A 15,484-nucleotide genomic window follows, 5' to 3' on the forward strand; every position below is an offset into this window, starting at 1 on the left:
ATATTCATTAGTTTGCATGGTTTTAGGCGGTCACTAACGTAGTCGTTAGTGTAAATTCATCCACTACCCATCAAATATGCTTCAGTCTCAACTGCTTTGTCCCAAGTCTACAATTGATTCTTCCCCATGTTCAGCTCCTGACCACTGACAGTGACATCTTAATGCATGCAACATTGAATGAGTAATGCAGTGTTCCTTTTGTCCAAGGTATCATTCACTATCATCAGCTGATCCACATTTTCCTTTACATACACTCAAATATTTACTGACCACCGTGATAAAGCTGGAAAATTGCTGGGTTCGGCTTTAACATGTTCTATCAACAATCAAACTTTATATTGTAACATTTGACTATTTGACATATATCACATCACATGTATCTCTCGTCACGATATGGCTGCAATATTGCCGATGTGACGCTAAATAATAACTCACTCACTCACATGTATCTCATGGATGTTGTTTAGTAACGTGTGTGGTATGGACTGTGTACCAATCCATCGAGCAATAGTCAGCAGACCATGACCAGTGTTTCATTTCAAAGTGTTTTGGTCATTTATAGTTATTGTAAATGGTATTACAGTTTACATATACTGTGGAGACATCTGCTTGCCTTATTCAAATAAATTACTGTCACAGATTCAGCAATTCTGTTTATAGGTGATTTTACAGTTTCAAAACTATTTGTCATTATGCAACATCAGTTATCAGTTTCTTTAAGGAAAATAGTTTTTTGTAACACACTTTGAAAAAAAGCCTTATTTGTGCCGGCTTATTGTCAATTCTGTAGATTGATGCTCATCATGTGAGTCACAGGATTGTGTGGTCCAGACTCACACTGACTTCACATAGATAGAATATCGCTGAATGAGGCTTGAAACAACAAAATATGAACAGCAGTATTATTATCATGATAAAACATGTTGGTCAATCTGACTGTTGTTATGGGGACTCTACAACTCAACTTTATGATCATCAGAGTCATCATGTTCCACCATTTCTATCAGAGTGAGTGAGGTTTTATGCCACTTTTTCAATATTTCAACAATATTATGTCGGGGGACACCAGAATTGGGCTCCGAACCCTCACCTTCAGAGTCAGGCACCTTTATGGCTATCGATCCTTACAGTCAAGTCGTTAATTGTTCTGAAAGTAAACAGAAAAAGATGAATAGAAAGCCTGCAATCAGTCATCCAACAATCACAACAATCATATAGAAGAGGGTATGTTGAGAATAGGGATAGATGAGTGCGTGAGTGAGTTTAGTTTTACGCCACACTTAGCAATATTCCAGCAATATGGCGGCGGTCTGTAGTAATCGAGTCTGGACCAGACAATCCACTGATCAGCAGCATGAGCATCGATCTATGCAATTTGGATACAATGACATGTTTCAACCAAGTCAGCGAGCATGACCACCTGATCCCTTTAGTCACCTCTTACAACAAGCCTGGGTTACTGGAGACCAATTCTAACCCGGATCTTCACAGGTATCTGGATTAAAGAGGAAGACGGGAAGCATATTAAGGAGGGTATGTTGAGACCTGATAGATCATGATGAGCATAGTTAACATGGATAGTGATGTTTGAATGAAGTGTCTATAACCTGTTTACCTGTGCCGAAACCTTTACACATGAGATACATTTCAAATAATGCATGACATAAAACTCATTGTGCAAGTGTCATGCAATACCTGTATCACCAATGGACATATCTAATCAGGTCATTGCTGCCCCATCAGAGGTAACTAACCAGATTTGATGCCCAGCTGATGCTTGTCTTCGTATCCCAAATAGGGGCAGTGGGGTAGCCTTGTGGTTAAAGCGTGTGCTCGTCATGCCGAAGACCCGGGAAGATAAAGTCCTGGGGCTCACATCAACTTGGTTGAGTGTTATCGTAGCCCTATTACATGGATTGATGCTCATTATATAAATTGGGGCAGTGGGGTAGCCTAGTGGTTAAAGCGTTCTCATGTCACACCGAAGACCCGGGTTCGATTCCCCACATGGGTAAAATGTGTGAAGCCCATTTCTGGTGTCCCCTGCCATGATATTGCTGGAATATTGCTAAAAGCAGCATACCCACTCACTCACTCACTTGTATCCCAAATGCATAGGTTAATCATTACCCTAATCAGTGGGTTTTCTGTCCCAGGCTCAATTACTGTAAACATACTTTTTTTCGCTTGGTGCAAATTTCGCGGAATTGACAGTTTAGACTACATCGCGCAGTCAATTATTCACGCAATCAGTAATTGCCGGAACTGCCAGCTGTCTCTTAGGCCGCCACTAATAGCAATGAAAACAACCAGAGTGGCTTAACCTGTCAGGCGGCGTGTATTGCTTACTCACAGGAAATTCCTACCTGCGCGATATATACAGTAACACATTTACTCACGGAAGTATTAGGCACTTAGGAAGTGAGATATAGTGATGCAAATATAAAGAGATGAAAAATACATCAGTCTTATGTTCCAAATTCTGACAATCCTGACGATGGCATTGCGACTGACTGAGTTTGGTTTTACGCCGCTTTTAGCAATATTCCAGCAATATCACGGCAGGGGACACCAGAAATGGTTAAAGAAAGCACCTACCCCCAAGACACCTGGACTTCCAGATCCAAATGATTGCAAAGATGGTACTGAGGCCGAAGTCGTAATCGCTGCAAATGCTGCCGTAGATCTACTCCAGGAATAAATGGCGACAAGTGACACATCATGTGACCCATCATTCCATAAAACGAAACGTGGGGAATACAGTAATTACGATGCAGAAGTACAGGCGAAAATTGCTGTGTATGCGATTGAACATGGTGTTATGAAGGCAGCCCGTAAGTTCTCTTGTGAACTGAAGAATAAAGTCAACAGATGTACTGTCCGTAGTATGAAAGCCAGTTTCTTGAAACAGCAAAGTACTAGTAAAACAGCAGAATCTCCACGCTGATTGGTTAAGGCTGTCCGAGGTCAGAGGCCAAAGCTGGGTCAATACGAAGACAAGATTAAGAACTGGGTGAAAAAAACAAGATTGTCTGGTGGTGCTGTTAGCACAAGAACATTGCTTGCAGCAACTGATGGAATCATGCGAAAACGTCACAAATCTGTGTTGAAAGAATTTGGTGGACATGTTGAGTTGACTGATTCCTGGGCTAGATCTCTTCTACGATGCATGGACTTTGTTAAACGCAAGGGAACTAAAGGTGTGAAGAAGCTGCCGTCTGATTTCGCCAACATCAAAACAGAGTTCCTGAATCGAGTACAGAATGTCATCGACCAGAATGCCATCCCCGATAAACTACCGTAGTCATCAACTGGGACCAGACTGGCCTCTCTCTCCTTCCTGGTGGTGACTGGACCATGGAAGAACGTGGGACGAAACAAGTGACCATCTCAGGCATGGAAGATAAGTGACAGACCACTGATCTACTTTCAATGACCAAGTCAGGTGATTTGCTGCCCCCTCAGCTGATCTACGCTGGAAAATCAGACCGATGTCATCCATCCATCAACTTTCCTGCTGACTGGGACATCACACATACAGAATCACATTGGAGCACCGAGGAATCCATGCTAAGATTTGTGGAGAAAGTCATCAACCCCTATGTTGTAGCAACACGTAACCACTGTGATTAGACCCCGATCACAAGGCATTATGCATCTTTGATGTCTACCGAGCTCATCGTACGGACAGTTTGCATGAACTCCCACAAGAGGTGAGGTGAAATTGGGTTTAGCGTCGTGCTTGGGAATATTTCGCTCATATAATGACGTGCATGCGTGTGTATGTGTATGTGCGGCTGCTTGTACTAGCCCAGACTTAAGCTAGTTTTATAGTGCTAGCCCACTGAGATACCATGCCGCAGTGAAGCATGAATACCCCACTCAGACACATTATTCTGACTCCGAGCCCACCAGTCCTTGTACCCATTAATGCCGAGAGCCAGGCAGGGACCAACAAGTACCATATTTTAACGTCTTTTGGTATGACGCAGTCGGGAATCGAACCTGCGACCTTCCGCTCTCTGGGCGGACACTCTAACCACTACACCACGGAGGCGGTCAACCCCTACAAGAGAAGAACATTTGTTTCCTGTACGTCCCAGCCGCCTGTACTGACAAGCTGCAACCACTTGACCTGGCTCTCAACAAGAACTTTAAGGGCGAAATCAAACAGTGCATCCACGAGTGGTATTCCAGTGAGGTTGTGCGACAACTTGACGAACAAGAGGATGCAGGGAATGATGATGCAGTGTCTGCAATCTCAGCGTCATTAAGCCTGTTCACGGACAATGGATAGTCAAGGCCTTTGACACCATGTCAGAGAGGAAAGACCTCATCCAGAGCGTTTTCAAACAAGCTGGGTTGTTGTTAATGTGATATTTGATGTGTAAATTGACTCTCAAGGAAATGAACTTCTATCGTATATGAAGTTTTTGTGATTTCAAACAAGCTGGGTTGTTGTGAATGTGATGATTGATGTGTTAATTGACTATGAAGGAAATGAACTTCTATCAGATATGAAGTTTTTGTGATTTCAAACAAGCTGAGTTGTTGTGAATGTGATGATTGATGTGTTAATTTACTATCAAGGAAATGAACTGCTACCGTATATGAACCTTTTGTGATTTCATTTCGTGATATGCAGGAATAAATATAAATAAAATCTTAATGAATAAATAAAAATAATGCTGTATTATTTCTTTCTGAGTCGTTTCATGGTAATCCGTTTTGTATCAAACCATCTGTCACTACGATTGGTCAAAATAGAACATGTGACCAATTGCAATGTGACACATTGCTGTTTTCGCTAATTCGGCAATAGGATTTGGCTCATTATTTATTTTTGGGACATGATTTGGGAAATCCATTACGGCGACAGTTAAGTATGATTCTTTATGCTACTATCAGTTGTCATTTTAAGATTCCCATAGATTCTGTCTTCAAATTTGATGTGTTATGATAACAACTCAGAGAGCGTGGGTAGAGTGAATGATTGAAAGGTTTATTCGCTGTGTATAAATTTTCGCGGTAAAATATTTTGCGCGAAAATAAAACCTGCGCGATATATAATACGTTTACAGTATTGATGAGAAACGACCTGGTTCAAGGGAGAGGGAAACTAGCAAGAAACAAGTTCTGAGATTACTGTCCAACATTTTGTGAGCAATATGTGCAATAGTGTTTGGAGCTCAACCCATCATTTCATTTTGACCAATATTACCAACAGAAAACAGTACAGGATGTGCATAAACAATGATGAAGTCTGTCCTTGGGGTAGGGTTCATTTGATTTCCTTCTCCTGAACACAGCTTCATTTCATTTCTCAACTAAAGGGATAATTGGCCAGCTAAGCTGTTAAAGCATTTGCTTATCACACCTGGTTCATTTCCCCAGAGGCAGTGGGGTGGCCTAGTGGTTAAAGCAGTCGCTCGTCACGCTGAAGGCCTGGGTTCGATTCCCCACAGGGTACAATGTATTTGAAGCCCATTTCTGGTGTCCCCTGCTGTGATTTTGCTGGAATATTGCTAAATGCGGCGTAAAACTATATTCACTCACACACTCATTTCTTTAGATGGGTGCTATGTGTGAAGCCCATTTCTGGTGTCCCCGCCATGATGTTGCTGGAATATTGCTAAAAGCGGCGTAAAACTATATTCACTCACCCACTCATTTCCCCAGATGGGTGCTATGTGTGAAGCCCATTTCTGGTGTCCCCGCCGTGATGTTGCTGGAATATTGCTAAAAGCAGCGTACAACTATATTCACTCACTCACACATTTCCCCAGATGGGTGCTATATGTGAAGCCCATTTCTGGTGTCCCTGCCATGATTTTGCTGGAATATTGCTAAAAGCAGCTCACACACTCATTCAATTGTGACTAAATATTGAGACATGATTGCGTTACAAAGTGTTTGTATGTAATTTAGGGGGGATTGATTATGTTAACCTGTGGGTTATTGTATGTATTGCGTTGAAGTTTGTATTGCAAGGTATTGACATTATGATAGGTATTGCAGTATGTTGTCCTGTACATCCTCATTTGGTCCTGATATGTCCTTGACGTTTGAATGCATTTCATTTATTCCATAATGACCAAAATAGCACCAAAGTTCAGCTTCTGTCCATGGTCAGCCAAGGTCAGCTGTCACTAGTAACATTTACTCAAGGGAGGTAACCCAATCACAAATAGGTGTGTGCAGTAAAAATACTTATTAATCTGAGATAAACTGCAGCACGGAAGATTTTGAATTATTTCGTAATATTGATAAAATTGCTTCTATTTTCATGTAATTTCTTGTGCAAAGACCTATTTAGATCATTGCGCAAGGCGTATTGTTGAGCGTATTTCAACAAAACCGGTAGTCTCACCACTGACATTTGTTTGTATTGTGAATGTGTATAATGTATATTGTATCGGAGAGGCCCACACCCATTCGTCTCGTCACATGGCAGTCCTGTCAGCAGTGTTTGTCTGTGAGTAATCAGTGTAGATGCTCCTGTTAAATTTGTTATTTGTGAGATAACAATTTCAATTCTGTTTCTATCAAGGCCTTAGTAAAAGGTCCAGATGATTCTTTGTTTGAATGTTACATAACTGAAATTATTCAGTAAACTGTTTTCGATCATTGTTATGGGTGAAGCCTTTAATACCACCAAGGAAGGCAAAGACTGTCCGTGAAAAGGTTCTATCTTCCTGTTCTGGGATACTGAGGGTTTTTTATGATGGCCTGGTCTGAGTGGACAATAACTGGAACATATTATCCTGCACTTCTGAGGCAATTACAGGATGAAATTAAGACGGGAAGATGTGGGTGCCTGCGAAAAGGTGTACTCTTCCACCAAGACAAGGCAAAAATCAGTAACTGCCATTGCTGCAATTACTTTTGGCTCCTTCAGAACCCACCTTTAATCTCCTAACCTAGCTCTGTCTGATTGCAAACTTGAAGAAAGCTCTGACAGCAGCCCATTTCAACTCAAGCAATGATATCATGGGAGCTGTGGAGGTAATTTTTTAACAGCCAAGACCACACTCCATGCAACTAGAATAAAGTCCCTAGGTTGTTGGCAAAGTGTATCAACATGAAAGGGGATTATGTTGAAAAAATATCATTTTAATTTCTTTTGGTCAAGTCCTTCAATGTAAAGCTTAGACCATCATTCAACCCTCGCATGATGTGCATTCCCATATTACTGTTGCATATATTGGTCTGAAGTCTGATGAACACAACCTGTTTCCAACACATCCATCTCACTATACCAGATGTCTAAGTAAGGAGCTTGAAGTTCCATCTGTCACATGTTTAATTGTCCTCCAGACTTGGCTGAATCATACGGCCAAATCAGTTCAAATAGAGCATCAGTGTGTCCGATGTGCACTCTCGATGCATCTGCTTGTGAGAGTTTACTGTTCATTGTAGGTTGTGTGTCCCATTTGTTTTTTGTCCATCAAAGTCGATGTGTTAATTGGTGCTATCTGTTATCAAAATGTTCCATATGATTTCATTTGACACATATATTGGGAGGCTTGCCTCAATACTTGTGGAAATTATACAGCAGGATAAATAAATGTATATATCCTCTGAGAAATGCTCTTAAGAACATGTCTCCGGGGTCGAAGGAAGTGGAATTAGTTATGCAGTATTGCCAGCAACCTGCAATCTACGGTTCTAATCCCAGATTTTGTACTGATCTATCTCACTCACTCACTCACTCTATTGTGGGGTGGGGGGTCAGTGACCCAAGCATCCTCACAGGTTTGCCTGAAGCGCACATACCTGGTCGCATGGTCAGCCATTGCATATTCGGCAAGTATTTTCAGAAACAAAGCACTGCTAAACCAAATATACCCAGCAGTTTAACCAATAATAATACACCAATTCCTCGTCCCAGATCAACATTATTTACCCATCCACCCAGCCCTTTCTGCGATGCTTAAGCCCTAAATAAAACTACTCTAGATATCCTCAGGTTCTGAATCTCCCAACTCGCTGGTGCAATATTTTGTTTGTACCAAAATTTATTTATATTGAAAGACTAAGCGTTACTTTAACTCATTCTTTTTAACCTGTGAAATATTCCATCCTTCTTGGCCAGCCAGCCTGAACAGTGTGACACAATACGGGACAATGGGCCTAGTGAGTGAATAAATGCCGGGTAAATAAAAGACTAGGTCAGCTGTCCTGCTCTGTTAGTTTCCACATCTACACTGAACATACATCATACTGCCATCGCACTTCACATTCCAGTCACAGGTCAGAGGTCAGGGGGTCAAGACAAGACGACCAGTCAGCTAACATCTGTTACGTGTAAGTTTTGAAATTCTTTGAAAATAATCTTGAAATTTGAAATCCAACACCTAATCATTTTGATTTACTGATATTTAAATGGGGTTATAAAAGTTATTCACAGTAAAATGACTTTAACATTATAACAATAATCAGTAGGCTGATAGTGGAAGGAGGGAAGTTGTGTTTTTGACTCATGATTAGCCCTATGTGTTTACCTTCAACATTCTCCAACAATGAATTAATAAAGGATGTACATAGCTTGAGTGCTTTAGAGGTACAGCTGATCAAGCAAAACATGTTCCAATGTCGTTTCACAGTCACCTAGCTGCAATATTTTCCCTTCCACCTAGTCCTTTCTGCATTACTGAAGCCATAATGTAGACTAACGCTTAGTCTCTGAATATATAATATAATGTTGATGGTAACAAATAAACCCATTTAAATTGGAAAGGAGCCTCAGTAAGATGGGAAATTCAGAACCTGAGGGAATCTAGACTTGCTTCATTTAGAACTTTAGCATTGCAGGGATGGAAAGGCACTAGGGGAATAGTGTGGTTCAGGGACTGTGAGACAGACTACATTAAATGAAGCAACTCTAGATTTCCTCAGATTTATTTTCGGAAGCTCCCACCTTACTGGGTCTCCTTTTAAATTTATGGGAATTATTTGTTCCTCTCAAAGTTATATGTATTCAGAGACGAAGCATTAATCTAGTTCAAATACTGTATGTTGAATTATTTAGAAAATCAATACAAATGAAACACACGTCAGTGTGTATTGTAAACAATATGTATGTCATGGAAGTTACCATAATAAACAGGCAACATGACTCTTACATTTTATGTTTATTATATTTATGGGTTGTTCGTTTCATAATGAAGAACTAACAGAATCAGATAACCAATGACATGATATTTGCAAATAGATATGCATGTATTCATTGTAAATGTGTTATCACCTGAACAGGGAATAATAGATCACAGTGTATTGTGCCTTGGTATTTCCTCATAACCCACCTCCAAACTGAACATGTTGACTTGGGCATGAACATGAATGGGGTAAGCCTGTTTTAATCTTTATCTTATTTATTTTATTTCTCATTCAAAAAACTTGTACTGTACTAAACCAAGCTCCTCATATGTAAGGAGGAAGTGGAAAATTCGCTTAATAAGTTAACTTGTAATTGTTAATATGGCACCATAATGTTCATTCCCTCTGTTTTGTTTTGTATTGTTTTTTGGGCTCTGTGTGTGTGTGTGTGTGTGTGTGTGTGTGTGTGTGTGTGTGTGTGTGTGTGTGTGTGTGTGTGTGTGTGTGTTTGTGTTTGTGTTTGTGTTTGTGTTTGTGTTTGTGTTTGTGTTTGTGTTTGTGTGTGTGTGTTTGTGTTTGTGTTCTAAGACCACGGTTCAATTACCCACATGGGTACAATGTGTTAAGCCTATTTTTGGTGTCCCTCACCTTGATATTGCTGGAATATTGCTAAAAGCAGCATAAAACTAAACTCACTCACTCTACGATGTACAAGCCAGATGTACTGTGATTTGTTTATATTTTACAGTCAGATTCTTATTGCAAAGTCAACATCTTGTTAGTTTTGGGGTATGTGTTGCAATAAGTATGTCCAAAACCTTCAGCAATAAAGATTTATCTGCCATCACACAATTAAACTGCTCAGTAATATGAATGCATATGTTTTAGAGTGAGTGAATATGGTTTTACTTTTTACCCTGTTTTTAGCAGTATTCCACCAATATTACAGCAAGGGACACCAGAAATGGGTTTCACATATTGTACCCATGTGGGGAATCGAACCTGAGTCTTCGTCGTGACGAGCGAACGCTTTACCCACTCAACTACCCCACAGCCCCATATGGTTTAGAAACGTTGAAGACAATATATCAGGTATGTCCACATGATGCTGTGAATGCAATGACACTGTTAACTCAAAATCCTTTGTGGGGGAGGGGGGGAGCCTAGTGGTTTAAGCGTTCACTCGTCACACTGAAGACCCGGGTTCGATTCCCCACATGGGCACAATGTGTGAAGCCCATTTCTGCTGTCTCCCGCTGTGATATTGCTGGAATAATGCTATCAAAATCCTTGGACCATGTGTTTACAGGCTATATGATTTAACATGTCTTTGATGATGAGACATTATGGCCCCAGTAGAATCTCTGTCTGCATCGTGATATATGATGCAATCAAACACTAAGCTGTTGTTGTCCTTAAGGATGAGGTCACGATTTTCGTCTGTAACCATAGTAACAGTGGCATCAACATGGGTACATTCACAGAATACTCACATTGGGATTTTGGGCTAGATTTGGATAAAAGGCTATTAATAATCAAAGGCTCTCCGACTCAGTTGATTGTCATCATTACATTCCTGTTGTACCCAGATGGAATAGCATGCTGCTCGTAACATTGATCACAATGATAATGGCCACCCTTTTAAAAATCTGCACTTTTTAGGAAATCTGTATTAACTGATTATTTGTAAGTCCTTGGCTTACAAGATTTATACAAGCCTTTTAAAGCATCCACAATGATTTGTACAAAATTAGTATAAAAAAAAAAATGTATATGCATAATATAAGGAAATAAAATTGATAGCAATTCAAACACACGTTATAATAGCCAGGGGGATCCCCACCAGACGTACGTGCTGGAGTGCACATGCAGCCCGCATTCCAGACACTTCCTTGCAGCATGTGGCCCAGTGTCATTGAATAAGAAAAGGCAGGTTTATCGATCATTGTCAGCTGGCAAATTCTATTGATAGTTCATTCAAATGTGGGTGGTGGTGGATAGAGTTATCTCCCTTTGACTGCAGTGTGTTGCTGGCTTGGTAAGAAACATGATAGGTGATGTACGTACATGTATATGCGTGGTGAGGACGGAGGTGACATGGTTTCGGCACACAGAGATGGTGGATTTTTTTACTGGATAGAAGCGTAATGGTAGTTGAGAAAACACCTCATCTTCATAATCTAACCAAGGTTGGTGTGAAACAGGTGTTTAAATTGGGAAACGAGGTTTGAAGGTTATGGGATGTTTTTACCCTTTTGTAATTACCATTATCTTAACCTTATGGGTAGAATGATAACTTATTATTGGCAAAAGACTTGTGTTTTTCAGGTTTAGATTGGTCCATCATGTCCTTGGTGAAGGAGGATGATGTGTAGATAATTTTTTGTTAGTGTCTGGTAATGATGAATCATGATGCTGACTTTCAGATTGTTTTTTTATCATCAGTAGGCCCATTTTCAATATAATATAGTCTCATCGCTTCAACTGTCCTTACATATTCCCAATTTACAGAAATTTAAGATATTTATTTCAAATATTCTTTTGTATTTTCCAATTTAATATAGTTTTATGGACGGTATAATTCTAACCAGGCTTACAGATCTGCAGCCCCAGTGATTATGTTAGGGCATTTAGTGGGTTAAAATAATCTTTTTGAGACATTCATTTCGTCTTTTTTCAAATTCACAATAGCCAGGTTGAATGTTGTGTTCTGTGTATCTAGTTTTGTATTCTAGTATATTTGGAACAATATGATTTTTAAAACATGTCATATTACATTTAAATTATGTATGTTTATATGACTATTCATGTTAATGTGATCAGCTGATTACATGATAATGATATTTCAAGTGTAAATTAATCCACAGTCATTAACCCAGGTTCTTTTAGCCTGTTTAGTAACCAGTTGTTTAGAAAATAGTTTTGTGTGTAATGGAATGCAAAGTATCTAAGATATTGGTAATTAGGTTCTCGTTTGCATTAACACAGTTCTCTGACTGGTATGTACCAAAAAACACTACAAAATAAAACAGAGGGAATGATTCCAAGTTATCATGGTTGTGGCTGGATAGTTGGTGTTTAGTTCCCCAAATTTGAATGTGTCTAACTTTAAATATTAAGTATTTACCAAACCACATCATAGAAGGTGATGACAAAGTCTAGATTAACTTGGTAAGTCTGTGACTAGATATACCACATGTAGTATTTTGTGGCTGATCATCCTAAGTGATTATACTAAAACAACAAAATTCCGATTAATTGAAAATATGTTTTTTACAGTCAATAATTATATTTAATCCTTCTTTCAATCAATTTTCGATTATTTTCGATCATCAGAACACCTCTATACCAGAGAATTAGCTATCTAATACTAGATATTGAGGTACATCACATTCACAGTGTTGTGTTGTTTGTTATGGAACATCCATATGTTATTGACGAGCCTTGACGTACATTGCAACCACCAGGTTTAGTTTGGCATATGTCCAACACAGCTGGCATCTCCATTGTACATGTCGATATATGTAATACCTTCCAACATGGGTACAGCCACCTCAAGTCATAGGGGAATCTGATTCTGTCTTTGTAGATTGGTAGTTTAAGATAAATTGTTGATTTCATCAAGTTCATGCTAATCAGCTAATGGCATGGCTATTTAATGAATATAAATTAGACTCACCTTTGTGATGTGTTGTTTTGTTCCCTCTTGATAGATGTTCACATTATACTAAAGGTGATATTGACAACCCCAGGCCAGTGTTAATACCCTTCTGTCAGCCATCTGTCACTCAAATCATTGGTCATCTGGAAATGTACATTTTCGATTTTCATGTCATGTAAATAATTGTGATTCTTCTCCAAAAGCATTCTAATTATGATATTTTAGTAAATATTTAACACATGCAATGTATTTTACACATGAAGATGAGAAATGTTCAGCAAAATCACCAAATTTTGAAATTGCCCAAAGGGCAGTGTTGACAAGTGGAGTATGACATACCTCGATCTACTACATTATCTGAATAATCTCAGATGTCAGGACTTGACTTAAGGTGGAACAGTGAATTATTGCTCTCTTTGACCTGAAATGGCTCTTGTTGTTTTGGAGTTCACAGCTGAGTTCAGCATTAAGAAGGAAACACTATTAACATGTGTTGTGTAAATACCACCGTGTCAAGGACTGTGTGGATATTGAGGTGAAAGTGACAGCGTTTTGTTGTCACTCTTGTGTTTTGAGGTCCAAGTGTAAAACTGCCATATGAAGATGGTGATATTGCTGAGAAGGAAGACAGAAGAGATGTGATTCTGTGTTCGAGGATTATGGTGGATGCACGCTGTTGGTTTACTCGCATGGAAAAAATATTTTCAATTGATCTTGGCCAGGAAGTTGTTTGTTGCCTCTCAGTTTGTGATTATCAGCACAATCATCGCGTTGTGATATTACGGAATATGTGGTTGTGATATTACGGAATATGTGGTTGTGATGTCACGGAATATGTCGGTTGTGATATCACGGAATATGCGATTGTGATATTACAGAATATGCGGTTGTGATATTACAGAATATGTGATTGTGATATCACGAAATGTGTGGTTGTAACATTATGGACTATGTGGATGAGATATTACAGAATATGTGATTGGAAAAGAAGACACAGTTAGGTATATTTTGTGAATGCTGTTGGACCTTCCTACTAAATACAACATGACATTTTTTAAGGTAGGAGAAGCTGTGATGTTTTTGATAATAGACAAATATGTTCTTTCTGTAGGGACTCGGCATTGATTTTACATATGTACTTAAACCACACTTTTTCATTTCATCCTGTCTGCAGATTTCTTTTTAGTCTACGTTTAGTAGATGATAAAGTTAAAAATAAGTTTGTATAGTTGGTGTCTTAAGACTGATGTATTCACAAAAACGTATATGCTCTAATTCTTTTTATGAGGTCCCCCTAAATGCTTGATGTCTCAAAGTAACATGAAACCAGGCTAGATAATGACATTTGGGTTTGCTGGCATTTGAAATGTTTAAAGTAAAATTTTATCTTTTTATTTTTGTGATCAATCAACATGGCAGATTCAGCATTCAGCATGTACAAGCAAATAAGAAGTAAATATTATTATCTTGTAAATTTATTATTGTTTGTTTTTCTCCACTTCACAAAATTTGTCAATATAAGTTTACTTTGTTTGGATCATGTTGATTGTTAGGTGAGGTTGTACTGTCATCAAGGTTGTAGAGCTTGTTAGACAGTCAGCATAATCAACTGTTGTTTACAACCTATGTACAAGGAAATGACATAATGTAACATGATTTTAAAGGTCAGCTGACTTAACTCATTTTTTCATATAGACTTGTACATTTTTTCATATAGACTTGTACATGTTGTATTTGTTGTTTATATTTAAAACAAGTGATGTATTCTCTGCTGAATCTCCCAATAGATTCTGGGTTATAATTGGCCTCCAGCAACCCTTGTCATGAGAGACAGCTTGATGGCTAAGCATGGTGACTTGAATGATGGTATTGTACTGGATTGTCTAGTTAAGACTCGACTAATATCATTGCCATGTTGCTGAAGCAACTGTTAACATGGCATGAGTATGACTGCATGTATGAACTGATCTAGTGGTCACAGTGTATTAGGAAACAGAATGATCAAAAGTTATTATTATATGATGAGTATGACTGCATGTATGAACTGATCTAGTGGTCACGGTGTGTTAGGAAACAGAATGATCAAAAAGTTATTATTATATGATGAGTATGACTGCATGTATGAACTGATCTAGTGGTCACAGCGTATTAGGAAACAGAATGATCAAAAAGTTATTACTATATGATGAGTATGACTGCATGTATGAACTGATCTAGTGGTCACAGTGTATTAGGAAACAGAATGATCAAAAGTTATTATTATATGATGAGTATGACTGCATGTATGAACTGATCTAGTGGTCACGGTGTGTTAGGAAACAGAATGATCAAAAAGTTATTATTATATGATGAGTATGACTGCATGTATGAACTGATCTAGTTGTCACAGCGTATTAGGAAACAGAATGATCAAAAAGTTATTACTATATGATGAGTATGACTGCATGTATGAACTGATCTAGTGGTCACGGCGATTGTCTATTGACCCTCCATTACCTCTGTTGTGTAGGGGGCGGTGGGGTAGCCTAGTGGTTAAAGTGATTCCACATGGGTACAATGTGTGAAGCCCATTTCTGGTGTCCCCCGCCTTGATGTTGCTGGAATATTGCTAAAAGCGGCATAAAACCCAACTCACTCACTCACTCTTTTCTGTACTTCCTTTGACAATTCTAATTATCAAATAATAGAAAGTATTATTGATCTGATAAACTTGGTATCATGACC

General features: G+C 38.8%; 1 protein-coding gene and 1 long non-coding RNA gene across 3 annotated transcripts in view; one reads left to right on the forward strand and one right to left on the reverse strand.

The window, feature by feature from the left end:
- Positions 1-931: 931 nt before the first annotated feature.
- LOC124264714 overlaps positions 932-15,484 on the reverse strand; it is a 39,510-nt gene continuing 24,957 nt past the window's right edge. The window contains exons 2-3 of the long non-coding RNA XR_006895222.1: positions 12,779-12,903; positions 932-1,147 (exon numbers count right to left, since the gene is read on the reverse strand). This is a non-coding gene — a long non-coding RNA (uncharacterized LOC124264714). The remainder of the gene's footprint in view (positions 1,148-12,778; positions 12,904-15,484) is intronic.
- Positions 11,232-15,484, forward strand: part of LOC124264713 (trafficking kinesin-binding protein 1-like) — an 83,099-nt gene continuing 78,846 nt past the window's right edge. Inside the window, exon 1 of one of the 2 annotated variants that reach the window (XM_046699482.1) lies at positions 11,232-11,288. In XM_046699482.1, coding sequence (XP_046555438.1) covers positions 11,247-11,288 — 42 coding nt within the window. In that variant the 5' untranslated portion in view covers positions 11,232-11,246. Of the gene's footprint in view, positions 11,289-13,789; positions 13,820-15,484 lie in introns of those variants that run through there. The other variant, XM_046699484.1, reaches the window with a different exon arrangement.

Source organism: Haliotis rubra, unplaced genomic scaffold (assembly GCF_003918875.1).
Source record: "Haliotis rubra isolate DU_JTF1 unplaced genomic scaffold, ASM391887v1 Scf94, whole genome shotgun sequence".
In the NCBI taxonomy this organism is placed as follows: domain Eukaryota; kingdom Metazoa; phylum Mollusca; class Gastropoda; order Lepetellida; family Haliotidae; genus Haliotis; species Haliotis rubra.